The sequence below is a fragment of the Ptychodera flava genome, chromosome 19 (genome assembly GCF_041260155.1).
Source record: "Ptychodera flava strain L36383 chromosome 19, AS_Pfla_20210202, whole genome shotgun sequence".
NCBI classification, from domain to species: domain Eukaryota; kingdom Metazoa; phylum Hemichordata; class Enteropneusta; family Ptychoderidae; genus Ptychodera; species Ptychodera flava.
The window spans coordinates 23,679,894-23,702,748 of record NC_091946.1 but is presented as its reverse complement, the minus strand read 5'-3'; the positions used below and the strand labels follow the sequence as shown (position 1 = coordinate 23,702,748).

Genomic DNA, 22,855 nt, shown 5'->3' with positions numbered 1-22,855 from the left:
TGTATTTTTAGTGAAATGTAAGCTTACTGATGCATCTAACGGGACTTCAAACCTGTGCAAGATAAACAAAACCGCAAAGGCCAACTTTCGTATAGCAAATATTTAATGAAAATATTTATAGCGTAGATAAAAATATTATATTATATAGACTCTATTATCTATGATTAGCATGGAAGCTTCAAAGGGATGACCGAACACGTTCAAGGTCACGGGTTCAAAGTTTAATACTGGCATATTCAAAATGCCCATTGTTCATCCAGTAAGGTGGATGTAACTTCCAAAAAGTAAAAAAAAAATTGTCATTTTCTTTACATGATCGCATATTTTGGCAGCAGAGAGTAGATAACAAACATGATGAGAGAAAACAGTATTTACTTACTTTTTAAGCTGTCTCAGCTCGTACAGCTTTTATGACAATTATCAGCTCTCAAAGATGTGTAGACGCAATGTTCTTCAGTATCGCCCAGATGTGCGGTTTATATGTCAAGGGAACTCTTGTCGAAGGACGATGAGAACACATGTACTTGTTTTTTGGTATTTCACGTTACAATGACTTTTTAATTAAAACAAGTACGCGACGAACAGTATCGTAATTTCATCACCATCATCGGCATTATAAACGATGTTACACAGGAAAAAAATACCACGAAACATCAGTCATGACAGGAATTTCTTTTGTCACTTTTTCAAAAATAACGAGAAATGTCAGGAGTGGGATTCGAACCCACGCCTCCATTTGGAGACCAGAACGCTCCGCCACTTGATCGCCCATGCAGTGTTGCACTAGGAAGGCATTCACCTTGAGTCTGGCGCCTTAGACCGCTCGGCCATCCTGACTTCACACGTAGGCCAAAGGTTTGTAAGAATAATAAATATATCATGAAGCTTATTCGAGGGAATTTTTTTAGTGTATCATCGTGATAAATATGACGGTATGTTCATTCGCAAGAATGACTTTTATATCGAAAAAGAAATTGCATTTAACCATCTGACCATAAACTTACACATGAAATATATTTTAGAGGCTGTGTTCAACAGGGTAAATACATTCAATTCCAGCACGGTTTGTGAATATAATGCTTTTAAGAACAGACAAAACTAAACCATAAGAAACAGAATGTTTTGAAAAGAGGAATGGGAATCATACTTTTTGATTTATTGACGTCTGATAAACAACTTAAAATACTGATGGCAGATTGTAAATGATCAGGCAGATTAGGAAACCAGTTTGAAAAACAATGTTATCGATAGGTTTTAATGATCTCTGATAAATAAAATAGATCACTGTATCCAGTAAACAACTGCGCACACTCCCTGAGTATCATGCAAACATGAAAAATCTCTAGCACACTAGAATCTCTAGAACTTTTAAGATATGCAGCCAACTTATTTGTCGTCTGCGTTTTGGACTACAACTCGACTGGTATATATGCTCAAAAAGCAGAAACTGCTAGAAAGGTTTGCACCAGCAAAACTGTATTCAGCACTCAAGTTTATGTTGTAATCATGAATGAAATACACCACATTCGTGAAGCTACAACGTACACTGAATGATATGGTTGAAAAAATCTTGTTGTGGTAGTTTTCATAAGCTTGTGTTGATTTTTACCTTTTAGGGAGTAATTTTAGTAAATTTCGTTGGTGATATGTGAAGAGACAGTAGTTGCTATTTTGGGTGATCCTTTTCTTTGTTTGAGTGTGTCAACAGTTTTTATTTTAATTATGTGACTCGTCAATAGTTGGTATTATGTGGAGTCAGCACTAGCCTTGATTGCAATTAAGTTATTAAGATACCAATGTATAGTAGTTTGTTTTGATATTGGAAGTGAATATGTGAAATTTCAATACATGCCATAGAGAGTAAGACAAGAAACCTTTTATTTGCATAAACAACAAAAGATAAATCTTACATTCACTTGTCAAAAATTATGTTATAGCTTCTGGTATTGGCTGTGTTGACAAACTGCGTATTTGGTGTTGATAACACATCGGGAGGCATATTACGAGAGCAGGTGACTACATTCCTCGGACTGTGTTGTTGAATTTTTATAAGTTGACGAATGCCTGAATAACATATAAATAAATTCGAATATGCAAAGTTTATTTAAGGAGCACTACTTGAATATGCAAATCAGCAAATGACTCCAAACATTATATCTGCAGCAAAATGGCTTCTGACATGAAAAAAAGTTTAAAAAAATGTTGGATCATATCACAAAGAGGCAATACATTTGCTTCTCTTCACGTACAGCCAACATCGTCAACCACGTGCCATCTGCATGACCTCTGCGCGACGTTTCAACCCGGCTCTTTTTTTCCTTTCACAACTTTTACAATTTTAGATGACGTATACATATCAGAACTCCACATGTACATCAGCATAAATTCAAATAGCTTTTAGCAAAATATAAATTCCTTGAGCTTGAGCCCTTTGATACAGGTCGATTCTTACAATGAGAGGGAATGTTTCTTCGAGATTAAAGACATCCAGTGCGTTGATGTCAAATAGACCATTTAACTATGATGACGACAAAATTAACAGGTTTTTCCTCTTTCTTCGGTTCAAAAAAAGGCTCTAATCACATCTGCAAATCTTACTGTATCGAAATTAAGATTAAATCTCAGGGGTCACCATGCAAAGTTTGATCCTAGAGAAACGAATTTCCCTTATTTACCGATACTTAAATTCAAAATGGTCGCCATGCTTCTGATAGCTCTAAAGGGGGAAAATAAAGTTTAGATTTTAACAAAAAATACATGAGTCGTTAAAAACTGTATTTACTTCATGAGATTCAATATGCGTCCTAACAAGTCAGTGGTATACCAAGAATGAATTTCAAAAGTCTAGGCGTCCTGATATATATCCCCGGGCGCATTCTACCTTAATACATGTATAAAGCGAAATTTCAAACAAATTTTAGAGGAACGTGATCCAAGTTCTTCACACTTTACAACCTACTCTGTGTTTTTTTTAATGTTCTGGTGATGTTGCTTGACCGTGGCTTGAAATACAGCAGAATAATATCAGTGTTGCGTTTCTTGCTCAAGTTTCCCTGTTTGTTTGATTGTTTGTTGTGCTTCCATCTGTCTATGTCTCTCTCCTCCAGTCTGCCTCCGTTTGTCCCTGCGTCTGTTTGTCTCTATCTTTGAGAAAGTGGGTACTCTGTAGTGACATAGTTCTCTCCGAAAGTTGGGACGCCCAATTGAGGGCGCTGTGCACGAGTCGTGTTTATCGCGATTCACACCGACTAGTTACCGCCCACCTGTATGCATGCACAGACTTCGTACATATACAGCTTCTGCGTGCATTAAAGTACTGAGAGGCAACATTCAAAGAATGGCCAGCATCGCAGAAAAGAGGAAACACTTGCACAAGGAGGCCAGGGTTCTCCTGGAACTCATAGACAAAGCCGGCCGGCCTCCTCTGCATAAGCTACCGGTCAAGGATGCTCGCAAAGCTACTAAAGCTATGAACAGGCTCGATGGAACGGATGCAACCCTTGACGGCACTGCGAAAGAATTCGCCGTACCAGTGTCATACAATAGCGGTAGGTAACATGTTTTCCAGTTTTCGAGGTGTTGCCGTAGACTGTCACATTGACAGGGACTACGATATATTATGTGTACCATCTACCAATTCAAAATCTAACTCCAGTAAAAAACAACACTGCAACAGTCTCCTAAATTCTTATATTCCATTAGCACTTGCAATGAATTACCTGTAGATGGAAACTCTACAATTCAGCGTATACTGACATAAACTACCATAACCTCTAGAAACACTTGTGTACACTCGTGTGTCATATGGCTGGGTGCTATACAAAGTCAACTGAACTTCACTCTGAAAGGTTTACTCAGTGCCGGGACTCAGTGCCAGGGGTCAACAAACTTTGTCCTCCTGGTTGCACTTGTTGTCTGGTCAGTCTGGTGCTCGGTCCAACTATTGAACAGTCTAGCTCTGCGTGGCAGGGCAGTGTGTAGCGCTGCGTAAAGGTCTGTGTGTTCCCGGCGTTATACGGCCTCCTACCACAGGAGGCCGTATATAGTATAACGCCGGAAACACACAGCCCTGCCACGCAGATCTATGGTATAGTCCCGCCATACGGAAGCTAGGATATACAAACTCAAAGTGCGCAGGCCCTTCTCTGCCGCTGCCCAAGCACGCAGGTGTCGATATTGGCGATGGCTTTTCAGTCGTAGTTATCTGGTGAAAGTTTATAGTTGTCGATAAAATTTTGTTGTTGTCGCCAGTTTTTTTTCGTCAGATAAGTGTAATAGTTGTCGACGGTATATTGCTAAGTAATTTTGCATTCCATTGGTTGGACTGTTGTTGCCGGTGGATCCTCTAAACGGCCCTTTCCATAGTATGTGGGCGCCTTGTGTCTCATGTGACAGTGACGGTTGATAATGACAATGACAATACCATCCCTCGCCATCAGCAAGGAAGAAAAGAAAATTCCTTTCTAGTACCTGATGGTGACGATGTTTCGGTATTTGCGAAGAGAACCATACCGCAATTAGGCCTATTATATCATTTCAATTTCGAAAATTCAAGACTTTTAACCAATTCACTATGCAAATACATTACATATCATACTTGATTTTATATCATATATTATTGTCTGAATGCATGGGTTTATGTGCCCTAGAGCAGGTGACAATTTGCAAGGAGAGCAAATTGTCTCCTGCTGCGAGGGCACGTAAACCCATGTATTCAGGCAATATTTTTATTACATGACTTCTCAGGAGTTAATGCTATATGACATTTAGTTACATGCAGGGTATTTTGAAACAAATTTACCATTATCGACCAGCATCAAATAGATTTTAACGGAAATCAAAATAGAAATTCGCGCATGGATATTTTACATCTGGCGTTAAGCGTCTACTTTGACGTCGAAAACGTTTCATTTAAAAAGTTTGAGCAAAACTTTCAATTTCGAGGCACATTACTACCTTAATAATAAGATAGAAGAGGCTACGACACGTTTTCTTATTGAAATTAAAATGAATTTTTTACAGAGGGCGTCCCCATAACTGTCTACAGACCTTTCAGTTGTCCCACTAACCCGGCAATATGGATATACTTTCACGGAGGAGGTTTCGTGATAGGAGACCGAGCTGGATCCGATGCGACTTGCAAGATAATAGCAAGGTACTCCTGATACTTTTCTTCATATTACTGAACCCCTTGGAAAACTCATCTGTATGACAAGCAATAATGTGTATTCTTCTTTAACGTCAGGTACTCTCTCTCTCTCTCTCTCTCTCTCTCTCTCTTCCAAAGCATAACTATTTATATTGCCCCTCTCACTTGTATCTTCTCCAAATCTTCTCGTCTTCACATCTATTTTCAACAGCAAAGCAAATTGCATCGTCGTAAACGTGGAGTACCGCCTCGCCCCTGAATTCAAGTACCCAGCGTGCATTGAAGACGGTGTAGCCGTGACTAGATGGATCATGGAAAACAAACAGCTTGTCGGGGCAGGAAGCCAAAGTATAGTCGGCGTTGGTGGCGACAGTGCTGGGGGAACAATATCCGCCAACATCTGTCACGAGGTCCCTGGCGTTGATTTCCAGGTAAACAGAAAATAGAACAATAAACGCATTTTTCGTCGACATCTTCATGGAAGATAATTACTCAAATCTAAATCCTTGGTCTAATGTTGCTGTTACATACACCGCGACGAAAAGGCGACGGAATTAAATTATGATATAATTTTATTAGATTTAAAACGTACAGTGCTTACCAAACCACCCAGTTTCACCTCCAGCTTGTGAAACGTCACCTATGCAACTAAGTCAATTTATTCACTTTGTATCACAAGTGTTTACAATGGGCCGAGGATATTCGGGTACAGGGGCCAGTTCAGCTCAGAAGCACTTAGAATGGCGATTTTCATTCCTCGAACTCATCAATGTTCTGTATATTTTACAAAACTCAGCCACAGACATTTGTGCTGTAAAGTTTGATCTATAATGTTGAATCTCTAGAACATAGACACCTCGAGTGCGTTTAAGGCCAAAAATCTTTGGCAAAAGATTTCCAGAATCTTGAGCAACTATCTTCAACACAATGTGACATTATCAAATGCTGAGATAATATGCGATTATAATTTTAATCGATGTAGCTCATCAAAGGTAAGCTTTTATTGTTGATCTAATTTTTCTTGGCAAGTTGTTAATCCACAAGTATTTGGTGACAGATAAATACTATTCAAACATGTTTTATCAGGTATAAAGTTGAAAAGGACTTACGACTTGACTCCATCCAGTTAATTAATCTTTTGTAATCTCAAATTTTATACAGTCAGTCACGCAGCTGCCCGTGCTTCTAAATTGATCGTTATTTCCGAAAGATAAAACAGTGTTAATGAAAACTACGGCATCAATTGATTTGAAAGACCCCACGATTGCGAAAGTTATGATATTCCGTATCTCTGTTTGCGTCGGTAATTAATTGGTGACGTGATCGATACTCACATGCATCTGCTACGCCGTCTAATGTAAACTTTCGGAGGATTGGCTTAGCCTATATTCCGAGAATATGCCTGTTTACAGTAAAGTGACAATTTCTTTCAAGAATGTGTAATGTGATCCGGTGAGACTCCGATCACTTCCTGCAAATTACTGGTTCATGGCTTATCTCTTTGCGATTGTTTCAGGTGTTGATTTACCCAGCAGTCGATATGACAACCATGTATCCCTCACGCCGCGACTTTTCCGAAGGGTTCATGCTTGAAGTTGAAACTGCTCTTTGGTGAGTTGGGAATATATATATATATATATATATATATATATAGAGAGAGAGAGAGAGAGAGAGAGAGAGAGAGAGAGAGAGAGATAGATAGATAGATAGATAGATAGATAGATAGATAGATAGATAGATAGATAGATAGATAGATAGATAGATAGGTGGATAAACATTATATATTTGTATAAACAATATATGTAAAACAATGTATAAATAAACATATATAAATATGTTTGTGTATATATATATATATATATATATATATATAAGAGTATACAGATTTCTTCGCATTGTATTTGGAAATACAGTGCTTGATGCTAAGAGCAGAGCGTTATAATACATATTACTTCAAATACAAAATAATAATATCCTCGGACAGAAATTTCCATAGAACTTGACTTACCTTTATGTGGTTGCAGCGTACCATTATATTGTGTTTTAGGTGGTGTTGAAATTGAATGAATAATGTTTGTTTTGGTGGCAACACTTTGAAACCAACTGTTAAACAAAAACACTCTGAATTAGATGCAAAATGTCGAACCAAAACATAGGTACTGTAACTTTGGACTAAGTCTTGTACATTCGAAATTTAAAAGATTGAATCGATTCACTTCAGAAATGATTGTCTGAGTAATATCTCCGAAAACATGAGTAAAATTTAAACAGAATGTTCTCCTGGTTGCCATATTGAATCGCATAGCGAAACAAATTGGCGCATAGACACGAAGGTTAGAATAACTGGATAAAAATAATTTCCCCTAACTTTTTGTGCGGAATTATAATTATTGGCATGTAGGGTATCTAGATCTATAATAATGTCAATGCCCTATATTGTCTCTTTGTCTCTATTTATCCCCGTCTCTTTCTCTCTGTCTATCTGGCTCTGTCTCTGACTGTACATATGTCTACTTCTCCCTCCCCCCCTCTCTCTCTCTCTCTCTCTCTCTCTCTCTCTCTCTCTCTCTCTCTCTCTCTTCCCCCCCCCCCAGGTTTCACAAACACGCCTTCAAACGATCAGACGATATGCGAGCGATATCTGCTTTCAATAGGGACATGATAAGTTTCAGGAAGCAACCACCATGTCTGATGATTATCAGTGACAGCGATGTGCTCCGTGACGAGGGAGTGGGTGAGTGAAATGCAATTATACATTGCGATATTATGCTTGGCACAGATGCGTTTTGTGAACTGTCTACACTGCTCGCTTCCTGCTTCAGGACACTGTCATCTATGTGTGATCCCTCCAAATTTCTCTCGGCCTACCTGCCCCTCCTCTCCACACGGCACACCTGACCACGGGGGGGGGGACACCACTCCCTCAGATCCTCTTGGTTTGAGTTTATATCTCTCTTTCACAGCATGGCTATATTACCCATAATCCCCTGGGTTCGAGTAGAATTCATCTAGTCACGCCATGTCTTCTCCTGAGCTCGCACACTCTGTCTCAAGACCGCACCCTCCCCTGATCTGCATCATATATCATCCATTGGGTCGTGAGATCTCCCTATCCCCATCACCCCGTGTCTCATTCCGTGCCTCCTCAAGTCAATTATCTATCCTACCCAATTCCACACATGGGGGTCACTTCAGTCATTTTACTTTCTTTTGGGCCTTGGATTCCGTCCTGAACCCCATTCCTTGGGAATTCTGCTCTGTTTCCTCACTATTCGGCTTTGCATGACGGATCCACACTAAATTTTGGTCAAGCACATGAAGACAGAAGGTAACTGACTTGTATTACACAGTGACTATTCCGTTGAAAAAAAACAGACAAATTTTATGGTGTTTAATTCATGATAAGTACCGAGAGCAGTCAATATTTGAGTGCGTTATTGGCATAGTTTTTTAGTCCCCGCGGACGAAGTCCGGCGGGGACTTATAGATTGGGTCCCGTCCGTCCGTCCGTCCGTCCGTCCGTCCGTCATCAACACACTGCTGAACCAATTTTGTTCAAACTGTGCACAAAGGCATAGCACTATGACCTACATATGTACATCGATTTATTTTGCGATACGATTCAATATGGCCGCAAGGTGGCCATATTTTTGCGTTTTTCCACGTCTTTGAATATTAACTCAAATATCTGTGAATTGATTTTGTTCAAACTTGAGACAAAAGGAAAGCACTATGATCTACATGTGCATGTCAATTTATTTAGTGATACGATCGAATATGGCCGCGAGGCGGCCATTTTTTTGGCAATTTTTCATGTCTTTGAACCATAACTCAAATATCCATGTACTGATTTTAAGGCAAAGCACTATGACCTTGATATGAACGTCAAGTTATTTTGCGAAACGATCGAATATGGCCGCAAGGCAGCCACATTTTTTGCGATTTTTTCATGTCATTGAACCATAACTCAAACATCCATGAACTGATTATGTTCAAACTTGGCACAAAGGCAAAGCACTATGACCTACATATGCATGTAAAGTTATTTTGCGAAAAGTTTGAATATGGCCGCAAGGCGGTCATTTTTTTTTGCAATTTTTTTATGTCTTTGAACCATAAATCAAACATCTGTGAACTGATTTTGTTCAAATTTGGAAAAAAACTTGTCACAGAGACAGACCAGAACAGAAAATACCATTTTTTATACATAGAGAGCAAAACAGAATAAGAATGAATTCAGTTCGTGCTCACACAGATTTTCTGTCGCGAGTTTTTAATATCAATGGACATTGTCGATTTTCATCGCTTGATAGCGCCACCACTTTGTTATTGTTTTAGCTTAATCATTGTACCGTCGGATTCGGATTCGGAGTTTGCAAATCATAGGCCTCATGCAATTTGCATCAAGGTCATTCCACAGCAACCAAGACACCAAAGATTATAACCAAGCAGACAAGCGGGGACTGTGTCATCAACGATGACTTGTATGTCAAACATTGAGTAAATTTTTTTTGTCTTTTAATTCACGAAAGCATACGCCGAAAAGCTGAGAAGAGCCAATCGCCACGTCGAAGTGATGATGATTAACGGCATGATTCATGGATTTTACACGTTTCCAAGTAAGTCGTCGTTTTTAATTATATTTTTCTTCACTATTGATACTCTCAGTAACATAAGATGTGCACAGTACGAACCAAACACTTTGCATAATACTATGCTGTCGCTCGAAGAAACGATTTGAGAAAACCGTCATGATAGTTTTGTATTAAAACTCACTCGATTATCTTCCACAAATTTGAGGAATCTCCTGACAGACATTTACTGAGCAGACATCAGCTCGAACATGTGGAGCAAACAAGGCTTCATTTATTTCTGTAGGCAATGACGCTCTCTTATTCGCAGATAGAACTGATTTTCCAAACATAATTGTTTATTTAGGCGCTTTAAATAAAATTCTTTGTTTGCCGTCCGCTTGCTGGTAGGTTTTCAGAGAAAATTAAGAAAACAATGTGGACACTATTTCAAATAAATTTTTTTTTTCCAAAGGAAACCAAATAAAAGTTGAGCTTGTGTTAATACAATTGTGTTTTTCGTCTTTGTTCCTTTTTCCCCCTGGATGCAAGACTGGTAGGCTTTCCAAATATCCATGGACGGCAAACAAAGAATTTTCTTTAAATGGCCTTATGTACAAGAACACACGAGCTCAGAGTGGCAAAGATGTCATAAATATTCATTGTGAAGGAACAGTTCCTATATATACTCTCAAGTTTTACGTTTCCTGTACAATATTTTGCAGCTCTATTCAAGGAGACGTGTGAACGCGCTTACAAAAGGACAGTGGAGTTTATCAAGGCACAAGAGGACAAGGCAGGGCAAAGCAACAGAATGGCACCCCCAGCCGGACGACTTTAAACACAAATACAACTTCCAGACTCGCCATCGCAGGAACTCTGACTGTGTATGGCCTCACAGAACAAGGAGACAATTCTCATCGTCAATATGCTGAGATAATAGAAAATGATCACATTGCAAACCTTCACCATGGTTAAAAACCTGGCTGCATATAGCACAGAATAACTAAATTTCAACCGCGAAAACGACGAGTGATTACGATTAATTGAGGTTTCCATGCATAATACAGTCAAGGAACGGACTGCATGTTTTACACACGCGTATACACACACAAAAAGACAAACACTCACAAAACACGTATACAAACATACATATACTTACATACATACATACAGACAGACAGACAGACATACATACATACATACATACATACATACATACATACATACATACATACATACATGATTATGATAGCATTGTACATAATGTATATAAAAATGTATGTAAATTAACAATAATTCCTATATGAAACACATACATGAAGATTCCACATTCTTTCATCATCGAATACAACGTTTGATCTAAAAATTGTGAAAAAGCTGTGATTGTATTCCATAATGTTTAAATATATATGTTTGTGTGTGTGTGTGTGTGTGTGTGTGTGTGTGTGTGTGTGAGAGAGATACCTGTGCGTGACGTCGACAAGTTCAGATTGTAATTCCATACTACCCTAGTTTATGTCATCAACTGGAGAGGTAGCAGCTATTTAAAATAAAAAAGTGAAGACCTTCACTTTTAAGTATCACATGTGCATGTATAGGAGACGTCTTCGAAATGAGCTAAAGGTCAAGGGGACGTTTTTCTGAAGTATGGAGGTTCAGTAGAAACATCGTTTGATGTACGCAATGAGATCATACATTTATCGGTGCGGATATCAATGATCGTATTAGTATGAATATTAAGAGGAAACGGTCGTCGGAAAAGCGCCTGTGTGAGTTTCTTGTTTACAAACAATGTATTTCGTGCATGATATCTCTAGATTCACCTCATCATCATAGCTGCAACATTTAAATTATACGATGTAGATTATGACAGACATGTTTTAACTTTCATCAATCACCATCGTACCTTGGATACAGTATTGCATTGTATGGGTCCCATGCGACCTTTGAGCGCAGTTCCGATGACTGTATCCCTTTAAATGGTGAGAAGAATCTCGCAATTGCTGGAACGGCGAAAGTAATACTTGGTACCAGGGCTAGTCTAGTTGGAAAGTACAATTGTGTTAGCTTGTGTTTGATAAGGTTTGATTTGACGTCATGTGAGGTCGAAGTTATGCCTGTTCGAATGCTTGTTCATCTTTTGTTCGACCCTTTGGTTTCATGGATAAAGGTCAATTTGTGTGCCATTTTTGCGACTGGAGCCTGAGGCATATGAAAATTGTTCGTAACATAAGGATTATGCGCAAAGAAGTGAATGTTTGTAGAGCTCTCACGGAACACAGAACACCGCAAATTAGGAAAGAACATTCATTACTCGCTGAAGCAGGAGCATGTTTAGTATGAGATTGTGAAATGGATGGAACAGGATAGCGAAAGGGTAAAGAAAAAATACTTGGTTGTGTAGTGAAATTTCTCTAGGGTCTACAAATATAAAAAAAAGAGTGGTTTTAAAGTTGTAATATTTGGAGAGGACGACCAATTTTTAAATATTAACTTGTCATAGGTGATAATGACGTCACGTGATCGATATTCCCGCGTCGTACGTACATTCATTAATAATCTTTATCATATACCTACATTCACGTGCCTGTGTAAAGCTATGGAAGAAAGCGCCCTCAGATCCGTGCATTTTTTTTACGTATCACGCCCCGGCCCGGTGCCCAAATATGGGCAATCGCGTGCACTTCTGAACTATCTCGATTCTGGTTACTACGCGCGTTGCTATCCGCAAACGTTCGATTCGTACACAAAGCCAGCGCGAGATTAGGAAAACGTCTGCTCGCTCGGATCGTAGTTGCGCGTCACGGTGGCGACAGTGGAGCGGCGCAGGTGACATCGGCTTTTATTTCTAAATTCTAGTGAAATCCTGTTTATCCTAGGTGCGTGCCTGTTCAGTATAAATTGCAAGAAACTTACATCACGCTTTTGTCCTTCTTACACCTCGATTTCAGCCTTGATCTCTGTTGGTCACCTACAGTACAGATGTTGCTTTGCGCGTTCTAGAATTCTGCAGGTAAACAAATGACGTCATTATGTATGTCAATCCGCGACGGAAAGCGGCCATCGTATTTATGAAAAACTGACACAAATGGCGATAAATTTTTGATATCGCACGCATTTTTATCCCCTAAAAATGTTGAATATTATGTAAACTACATATTTATCATTCCATAAGGTATATGATAAAACCTTTACGGCCCTGATACGGCTTTTGTGGCCCTTGGTCGTACGGCGTACGGGCCCTCGCACGCTTGGGCACCGGGCCGGGGCGTGATACGTAAAAAAATGCACGGATCTGAGGGCGCTTTCTCCCATAGCTTTACACAGGCACGTGAATGTAGGTAGGCCCTATATGATAATTTATTCATTCATCCAGCCGTTTTGTCTTTGTCATCATTGACGAAATGGTCAAAGACTGGTTAGGGTCTGGGTCTATGATATACCCGTTGTGAAAGTAAATGTTAACGTAGTTTTGGAGGCCGTGTCATTATCTAACATATTCGAGTAAAATTATTTTGCTACATCTAGTATGTTGGATGTGTGTGTTTAGGAAAGCTGGATAGTTTCCCTGAATATATGCGGCATATGTGAATTCTGGATTTTCGCCTGAAAAATTCTGTATAAACAATTAAACCGACATCAGGTGATTGTCGGCCTTTATTACTTGAATACATATTGTTATGTAAATTGAATAACTGGTATTGAACTGCATAAATTATAGAATGTGTAATGTTACGTAATGTTTCAACGTTTAAATAACTAATAGAAAAGTATCGAAGAGATTATATCAGTCTAAAATTTCCTTTATGGAACGTAATACAACTATAGAAGAAATACTAATGTCAAAAAATTATGAACAATAAATAATGAAATAGAGTTGGTAAAAAATAAAATAAATTAGAACTGATTGAATAGTAACTGATTGCAAGCTACTAGTTGACTGCTTAAATAAGCTAATAGTTTCAATAGATGAATATCCATGGAGTCCAGTATAACTGAAGTAATATGTCGAAGTAGTAAAGAAAAGGTGGGCAACTGGGATTAATAAGAATTTTACACCCATTTTATTCATTTATCTACATGAAGTGAAGGAAAAATTAACCATCCATGTAACTAAGTATGACCCTGACCTATATACGAACTCACGCGCAGCAGTGCATTGTCCTGAACTAAGCGGGGAAATTCCCTGCTGAGTCAGATCCTGGACTTGCGCAATACAGTAGCTGGGGACCACTAGTGGACATGTAGAAACTTGTTCTGTCTGACCTAAATACACAACATGTATAAACACGTTCCGAAGGTGTACGGGAAATTCCGTGTGAGTCATCACCATCAAACTAGCCTATATAAAGGGACTTTTACCCCCGTTGTCAGTCAGTCGCGGAGTCTAGCTGATGTGAATTTTTTCTACTGCATGACTGAGGTCTGAATTTCCGGTAGGTTTTTTGAACTCGGAGTTCCTATCGGTGCGAACTTGTTCACCTGATAGATAAAATTTTAGTAATTTCCTCTGAACTTAAAATGTGACGGAAGACCATTACTTCAAATAATATGAGACGTTTCAGATGAATGGTACTGATATCTAAAGTGTTCACTCTTTTATCTCTACGTACAAATGTAGTTCCTAAGTCGTTCTCTATTCTATCCCACCAACAAAACATTCAATACTCATTTCCCCTCCCCGATCTTTATCAATACTTATGATAATATCACAAGTTGTTCTGTTATCTGTTTTCATAGCATAATATCCAACCAAATCGTCAAATTCATCTCCAGTAGCTAACTTTACACATCTAATGAGAACTGTACCATGTTGAAGTATTTTCATATTATCAGTCATCTGTTGATTTACAGTCTGTAAAGTTAATTCAGCTGCCTCATCACCGACACTTTTAAGACCCAGTTTCTTTAAAGTTGTGTCCCAAAATAATCTTACTGGAACTCCGCTAGCGTATACGAGCAATAATTCTCCCCCTCGTTTATCCACCTTCTTAGTGTATTATCTGCCTTCATTATTGTATTAAGAGGACTAATTTAAGATGAATTGGTATACCAAGAAGTGCAATGTATGGATTTGTAGGAGTAAGCCAACTACGAAAATCTAACAATTTATATTTGTTTACATTGCTATCAAAATAAATCACATTCGGAGTTCCTGGTGGTTCAGCAACACCTCCTGCAATTTCACTATCCAATATATCTAAGATGTTACGCGGCACATTATAAGGCATGAATTTCTGACTAGCCGAATCCCATGTCAGAGCAAAAGGAGTAGGATCATTCGAAGCCTTTGTGGCGTCAATTACAGTTTCATCAATGTCTTTAAGTTCGGAAAATTCTACAGCATGTTCGTGGGGTGGCGCCGCGGCATTGGCTAAAACGAAATATTTTTCGCGGTCTTTATAACGAAGGACGTAATCCTTATTATGATTAGCAGCCATCTTAGTATTATTGTTAACTTTAACATCATCACTCAGATCTTCAAGCTCAAGATTTTGCATACGAATTGTACCTAGACCGAAGCCACTTGGATCAGACATGATTAACCTATATACAGTGAAAATAAATAATACCTTGTAATATACAATACACAATCATGGCTTCAGCTATAGGAATGACAGTTCTCGGTGCTGTATTAAATGCAACGGCATTCACAGGAGGAAATATTATCGGACAAAAGCTTTCCGGGAATGGTGACGCTCTTATTGAAGAGAAGGTCCGACATGATAAAGCATTAGAAAAATTTGAACATGATCGCAACGTCTGGTCAGAAAAAAGATTACTACAGGCTGACTGGGAAAGAGAAAATCAAGCAAAGGACGTGCATGCTGCGGCAGAATTAAGAGATACAGATGCAGAAATCCTGGAAGAAGCAGAAGCGTGCAAAGCCGTTCCGAAGGAGCAGTTCAATTCTCAGATTATTATCAACCCAGTCCTGAGCAAAAGAAATATGAGATGATCTATATTGCTGGAGGATTGGTCGTGGGATGGTTTATGTTACACCGGTAGGGGGCCCTTCGGAACGCTTCGGAACGACTACAGCAATTCAATACAAAAGCTAATTGGCCAGTTATTGAAATCGATCATGTTCCCATCCTGATCTGTTATCCAGATACGCATTGAATTCATGTAATCTCCCCCTTTTCTCAATGGCATAGAAATTGCTCCGTTTTTAAAATCGTAAGTAACCTTTTCACTTATTTCTCTCGTATCCCGGATGGGAAGTATTTGTAAACAGTTCGATACTTTCCCCTGTATGTATTCACCCGAACCAAATGAAACATAATTTTCCAGTAACATCGACTACATCTGAATGAACTATATATTTAGTGACTGTTAAGAAATCCACTTTCTTCGGACTCATAGTACTTTTTATAACTGGGTTGTCCTCAGGTTTATCTGAAAACCGACGACGTTGGCGAAGCTACCTGTGGCATTGAAATAACTTTAATATCTTTAGCCAAAGTTAGATAAACATGGTTTGTCGGCAGATGTTTTTCAAAATTAATTTTTTGCTTCAACCCGATTGCTTTGTTTAACGTATCGATATTGTAGTTACCTGGACGTATTGATTTAGTCTTCTTCGGTGGTCACCTTCTTGATATTTTATTACATTATTTGTCGATGTTATGTTATGCCATGAATTATATAGTCCGCACTCTAGCAGTCTTATCTTCGTAAACTGTGTCGTGTCGAATACAAGGGTAAAAATTAACAGTAACAGGTTCACCTGTTTGACTTTCAATCCAAATGATCATCGTTTACGTCGATGTATATATTACTAAGTATAATTTTGATGAATAATATTCCGAAGGTGCCCATTACAAGTATAAGGTTCTGCAGGAATAATATTTTTCTGTTCAAGGAGATCTTTGGTCGCAACCGCGGCACAGTCGCACCGCCTAATTTTGCCAAGCGAGTTAAATTTGGTCGACTTGGATCGCCAACCTCTATTTTCAGAAATTTGCTGGAGATCATAAGATATCCCATCGCAAGTCCTGCGATTACAATACCATCGTACATTGTGTTTACAACTGTTTTAATATCCATGATTGCTGACTAGTATATAAAATAAAAAATAAAAATAAAATATGGGGAGTTAATCCATCTCATACAATGTAGAGGAGCTGGGTTCCCCTCCCCCTCCCCCTCCCCCCTCCCCCCAGAGCCGCTACGGGCTCTGTTTTTTTTCGCTTTCTGAAGCGGTTCATCTTTCCGGGGAGGACAGGGGGTATGCGAGCACACCCCCAATATAGCCCTAATGCAGTCAATGAAACTCCCACAATTCCTAAAACAAGATAACATTTATTATACCAGCGTGAGCTATCACACTGTTCTTTCATTGTAGGCGGTAGGTCTGCTTCAGTCGCTACCGCATCGCTATCATTAATCATTGTTTTAGTTTCTTCTCCCTGTTTTGCCTGTTCCATTCCGCTAATTTCTTGCCCGCAGCAACTCTCCCTGGATGCTTCGTCGGTAACGTCATTTTCTCTATGTTGCGCTGTGTCGGAGGTGCCGGTGTTGGTGGTAGGATCGTCCCTGACGGAGTCCCTGGCGGAGTCGTTTGCTGAGTCGGCGAAGTTGAATCCATTTATTTCGGGTACTATATTAAACCCAATTTTTTTAAAATTTAAATGTTTACCCGTAATTAAACCGGTGGAAATTAGAGCAATCAGGGGCCCCCATGTGTACCCTATCCGTCCTGATAATCGTTTTATTTCACTGTTTAGAATAAAATCCTTTTTAAGATCAGTGGCATAGTTATCTCGATCATCGATTGGAACTACCTGACTAATTGCGCGGGCTCCTAGATCTATGAAACTTTGAGTGATGGTATCACTTATAAGAGAACTGTATTTCGCTTCATAGACTTTAAAGGCTCGTGTTATGAATTTATCGTTCCACGTTTCCACTTCTCTAACTGTAAACTCCTTACCAAAAAATAACTTACTTTGACCACTTGCGATGACACAGAGTATTTTTTCACGTTTTGACTCTATTATGGATTGAGCGTCCGAAGGCGCTGAAGGCGCCGAAGCCCCTTTGGAATGCGCTGCCATATTTGCCGCTGCCGAGACTTTATTAAATTCTCCATTGTTTGCAGTATGTTATCTATTCTTAGTAAAAAATAAAAAATTCGTTTAAACCTGAATCCGAAATAAAGTATTAACATAGTCTGGAATGTTAGTAACCCTAACGGAACGATTCCGACAGGGATTCCGGGAAAATTCTCCTCCATTTAAATCTATATGTATATAGAAACACGAATAATGAGTACAGACTTATTCCCAGTTGCTTTTCAATTGAATAAGACGAGCTACCACAGTACAGCATGCTGATATTCCTTCCAAACGGACGGGGAATAAAACCTATTCTCATGGACTTAGAATATATGTAACGCCGACAGATAAATTTACTTTTCATCCACGGGATATATTTAAAGATAACGTAATCACTCATCGATCAGCGAAAGAAAGTAATGTCTGGCTGGGCGGTCCAAACATGAAATACTGGACCAGCAATTAAATTTCGCTGTATGGTGTAGCACTACTGGTTGTGGTATATCATTCGCCCATCTCTTCGGTTCCGAAGGGGGGGGATTTTCCTCCGCAAATACGATCATTCTGCCGTTTCCATGTATATTTACAATACGTAGGATCCTTCATGAAATGGGCGTTGCACTTCCAGACGATACCCCCACCTTCAAAGCGGGCGACAATCCGTACAATCTCGTCCAATATGAACTTCTATGTACAGAATTTGGAAATATAAGTCCAACGAAGTCCGACTTTCGATATCGAAAAGGTCAAATAAAGGTCTGGTTATGGGTATGAATATTACACTAATCGTGGCCCTGTTCGACAGCCAAAAGCGATATACAACGGTCGGGACTTTTTCCTCTCCGCCGACGGAGGCGTTTTCTATACACATACCATTTTTGGAAAGAAAAAAACATGTACTGCCCGACAAAGAACGACCGCACTACTATTTCTTCCGAAATGATGGATCGGAGGGACATACAATAGTTTCATTCCTCTGAAGGAGACTCGGGACTAACAAAGGCCGGTCTCGCCTCGCCTCAATGAAAGCCTTGAAGCCTACGTATATTGCATACTTGGCGCACAAGCGAATATTCGTAGTACCATTGTGGGCGATACTGGCAGTGCAGAGCAAGTAAGAAAAGAATTCGGCGTTCTCCTCGAAGATGAAATTCGTAATACCGACAAAGTAATCAGTTATCGGCGATATCAAGACACAATAATGAATACTGGTGTCAAACTTGATATGGCAGTCTCACCCAATTTACTTCTCTTGCCGTCTGAGATGGTCATTCTTTCGGGCCCGGCAATCGCAGGTTATAATAATGAATTGCAATACGCAACAGAATCTATGGTCTTCGGGGTGAATGGTGATATAAACACGGAAGTTCGAGAAAGTGCTGTACACGAGATGGAAGGAGGGGAGGAGGCGGATCCTGTGAAGTGGCAGGACGAGCCCGGAGAGTCACCACCTCACAATGACACGACTCTGGGATCCCCCTCCCCAGAACGGGCAGCATCTACGACCGACGCAGACCCTATTCACGAATATGGTAAAATTGGTTTGTTATCTTTAGCAATATTCATTACTATGTAGGTACTGGAATAAAGTCACTAAATATATAGATCCAGAGGAAATGTCAATATACGTAACCCCACCATTCAACATGATTATAACTGGACCGACATATTCTGGCAAAACAGAATTTATGTTGGACCTCCTCACCGGTCCGTACTTAAGGAAATTCGAATATGTGATATTCATTTGCCCAACATTCATGAATAATAAAGCGTATAATAGAAGATTCATTTTCACCGATGATAATGTGTTTATATTTCCAGTCGGACTCGATGCAGTGGATGATACATTAACCTACGTGCATAAAGAATGGGCTGGAACGAACACTTTAATAATCCTCGACGACTGCGCCTCGTCCAAAGATATGAAGAAGCGCAGTAACGTTTTAGTCCAACTTGGTTTCAGCGCAAGACATGACGGATTATCTGTCTGGGTTCTGACTCAACAATATACAGTATTAGTAAACCATTCAGGGAAAACATACAGATGTTAGTACTATTTTACACACCGAACAGATAGACAACAAAACTATTATAAAAGAATATGGAATGGAGGTGTCAGAACGGGAAGCCGTGGGCCTAATCAAGCAATTGAAAGTAGGCCATTCAGTAAACTAGTATTTCTTTACGAATCCGTACGACATAAAATTATTCGTATAATATAGCAATTATGGAAGCTGAAGGTATACCGAAGGTACTCTTAGAGAATTATATTACAACCCGAAAACTGGTTTTGGAGGTGTACAAAATTGTATGACGCAGCACGGGCCAGCGGACTGAAAGTGACCAAGAAAGAGGTGCAGGACTGGTTAAAAACTCAGCTAACTTATAATCTACATAAACCGGTACCTCGTACTCGCGGGGGTGGTTCGGGCGGGAGGCGCGTTTTCGTAACATCGGTGGACGAGTTTTGGCAGGCTGACCTCGTGGAATTCCCTCCCCCGTTCGCAAAAGAGAACCGTAACATTCGATACATGCTAACAGTAATCGATGTGCTCAGTAAATACGCATGGGCCAGGCCGATACAGTCAAAAACGGCTGATGATACGTTACAGGCGCTACAAGACGTGATTAAGAAATCCGGGAGAAGGCCCGACAAACTTCAGACAGATGAGGGGCGGGAATTTACTAACCGAAAAATGCAGGGGTGGCTCCAGGAGGTGGGAATTCATTGGTTTCACACCTACAGTGACAAAAAAGCTAGCGTCGTTGAACGTTTTAATCGAACCCTCAAGACGATGATGTGGAAATACTTTACATATAAACAGACACGTTCCTGGCTCCCCATTCTACCACAACTTCTCGAGAATTACAATAACACCGTTCACGGAAGTATCAAAATGAAACCCAGGACGTAACAGAGGAGAACGATTGGCAGGCATTTTATACACTATTCGGTCCTGAGTTGGCAGCCGGGGGAGTTACCCTGAATTCAAGCCGGGAGAACGGGTTCGAATTACAAAATACAAGACCACTTTCAAGAAAGGATATTTACCAAATTGGACAGAGGAGATTTTCGTGGTTTCAAAAGTTGTGTATGCGGCTGGTTGGGAACGCCGCCAGTTTACAAAATAAAAGATCTGAATGGAGAGGAAATACTCGGCACTTTCTACTCCGATGAACTTCAGAGTGCCCTTTCGGAACGGGAGCCGACGAGCTGTACAGAGTAGAACGAATTTTGAAGACGAAAAAAATTAGAGGAAAGAAATATTATCTGATAAAATGGAAGGTTATCCAGAAAGTTTCAATAGTTGGGAGCCAGAGGAAAATGTTATTAGAACTTCGTAAGTTCCTGTGCTGGTACTTGTCAAGTACTAACGTAAGTATTTACGAAAGTTATTCAATAAGTACCATGGAAAAAGTCTTAATTTCTTGAAAGCCGAAAGTGTCAGTTTACCACCCCACTTCCACCCCCAACCTGGCCAATTATTTATCATGTACTGTCGTAAGTAATGTTCACTTACTGCATCTTTTTCGGCAGTATGTGGATGAGGTGGTACCTCGGTTCCTGAACATATTAAGTTTGCAAGATCTTCAAAACGACTTCTCATGTTACCACAGTCCGTTCTTTCGAGTCCCCCTTGTTCAGCTTTATCGATAAGTTCTGGTTGAAGTATAATGTACACAACTGACATGAGCCATAGACAAGTAACTTCAAAGTCCCTTTCAGAACCGTAGGGTTTCATAATGTCAAGTGCTCGTAGGTCAAACGAAGCATTATAAGCACACACAGATTCACAAGCGTTAAGAAGTTTGTGTAGGTTCTTTAGTGAGACTCGAGGTTGTTCTAGTTGTTCTTGACCAGGTGGGAATACGCTTTTTCAAGTTCCTCCTCCTTGAAACCGTCTATTAAAAATCCCTGGCTGCCGCCGCTCCATGCAATTCCAAAGTCAAAAGCTCGTGGATATTCTACTGGCCCGACTGTCTCAGTATCAATTGTTGGATTAAGTATATTCTTGAGAACGAGGGGGGTAAGAGATTGATGAATTACCAAACATGGAAGCCTATAGTCGTGGCAAATTTCTAAGAAAGTCTGTTTGAACTTGTTGTGAATCTCTTCTAGTTCTTCTAAGGCGGCTATTTCGTACGACCTGGCTCGAGTCAACACATTCTGCCTGCAATAATCCCAAGGCATATCTTTGAATATGATAATGAAACTGTGTAAATGGTCAAATGCTCTAGAAACAATCTTTTTTTCTTCCGCTGCCGAACGCCCCGGATTCGAGAAAAAGTCAGATGTTGAATTATGGAAGAGTCACAAATAATGTAGTGTTCTGAAGGGGACGCCCTCCCAGCCTGACATTGTAAACTAAGAGTATGTTCTATAAACTGATTCTGAAAATCGGCAATCGAAACAACGACACGCCCATTATAAAAAGTCGGCAATGTTGCTGGAAAAACTAGTGTCAAATTCTGGTACGTGACACGATCCAATTTACTGCATCGTAACTCTTACCACTTCCAGTTGGTCCATTTATGAATATGTATGACATTTTAGGATACTATATCATAGAAAAAATTTTTTTAAATTATTTTTATTAAGATATATACGATAAGACAATGACAATCCTTTCTATTTCAACTGCAATAAAAATACTTGAAACCGGAGAAGAGAATATTCAAATCAGTGACGGCAAACTCATATTGGTGAATCTTTGGTAGATCCTTTCATATACGTAGACAGTGAGCTAGAAGTGGTTTTCCCCATCGGACCTAAGTACGGTTCTAAAGATCCAGCTACATGTGATGGGGTGTGTGTCCGTTGGCAACCGAGTCTTCAAAAGTTTACTGATTTAATAATATTCCGTACCCTAGGTGAAAGTTTCGATGCAAGCACTGCTAAAAGTTATGCTGCAAGCCTGGCCGCTCACTCCAAGAATACTACTGGATTTTACAATCCATCTAAAGTGTATCAGAAGCGAGGGAGCGAGGCGCAGCCAGTTGCGTATTTTAAATTTCAGTTTAAAAGAGGAGGAAACACTTCCGATTTCGCTACATGTATTGATATGGTTCAA

General features: G+C 39.6%; 1 protein-coding gene and 1 non-coding gene across 2 annotated transcripts; one reads left to right on the top strand and one right to left on the bottom strand.

The window, feature by feature from the left end:
• Positions 1 to 703: 703 nt before the first annotated feature.
• Trnal-caa (transfer RNA leucine (anticodon CAA)) lies at positions 704 to 837 on the bottom strand. Its single transcript has 2 exons — positions 800 to 837; positions 704 to 749 (listed from the first exon to the last, which is right to left on the bottom strand). It is a non-coding gene; the product is annotated as a tRNA-Leu (tRNA).
• Positions 838 to 3,230: 2,393 nt separating this feature from the next.
• Positions 3,231 to 11,093, top strand: LOC139118979 (ethyl acetate hydrolase-like). The gene is made up of 7 exons (XM_070682580.1): positions 3,231 to 3,548; positions 5,023 to 5,155; positions 5,361 to 5,580; positions 6,666 to 6,760; positions 7,744 to 7,883; positions 9,682 to 9,768; positions 10,446 to 11,093. Exons 1-7 carry the CDS (start codon positions 3,272 to 3,274, stop codon positions 10,559 to 10,561), a joined length of 1,068 nt encoding a protein of 355 aa, XP_070538681.1. The 5' UTR covers positions 3,231 to 3,271; the 3' UTR covers positions 10,562 to 11,093.
• The last annotated feature ends 11,762 nt before the right edge of the window (positions 11,094 to 22,855 follow it).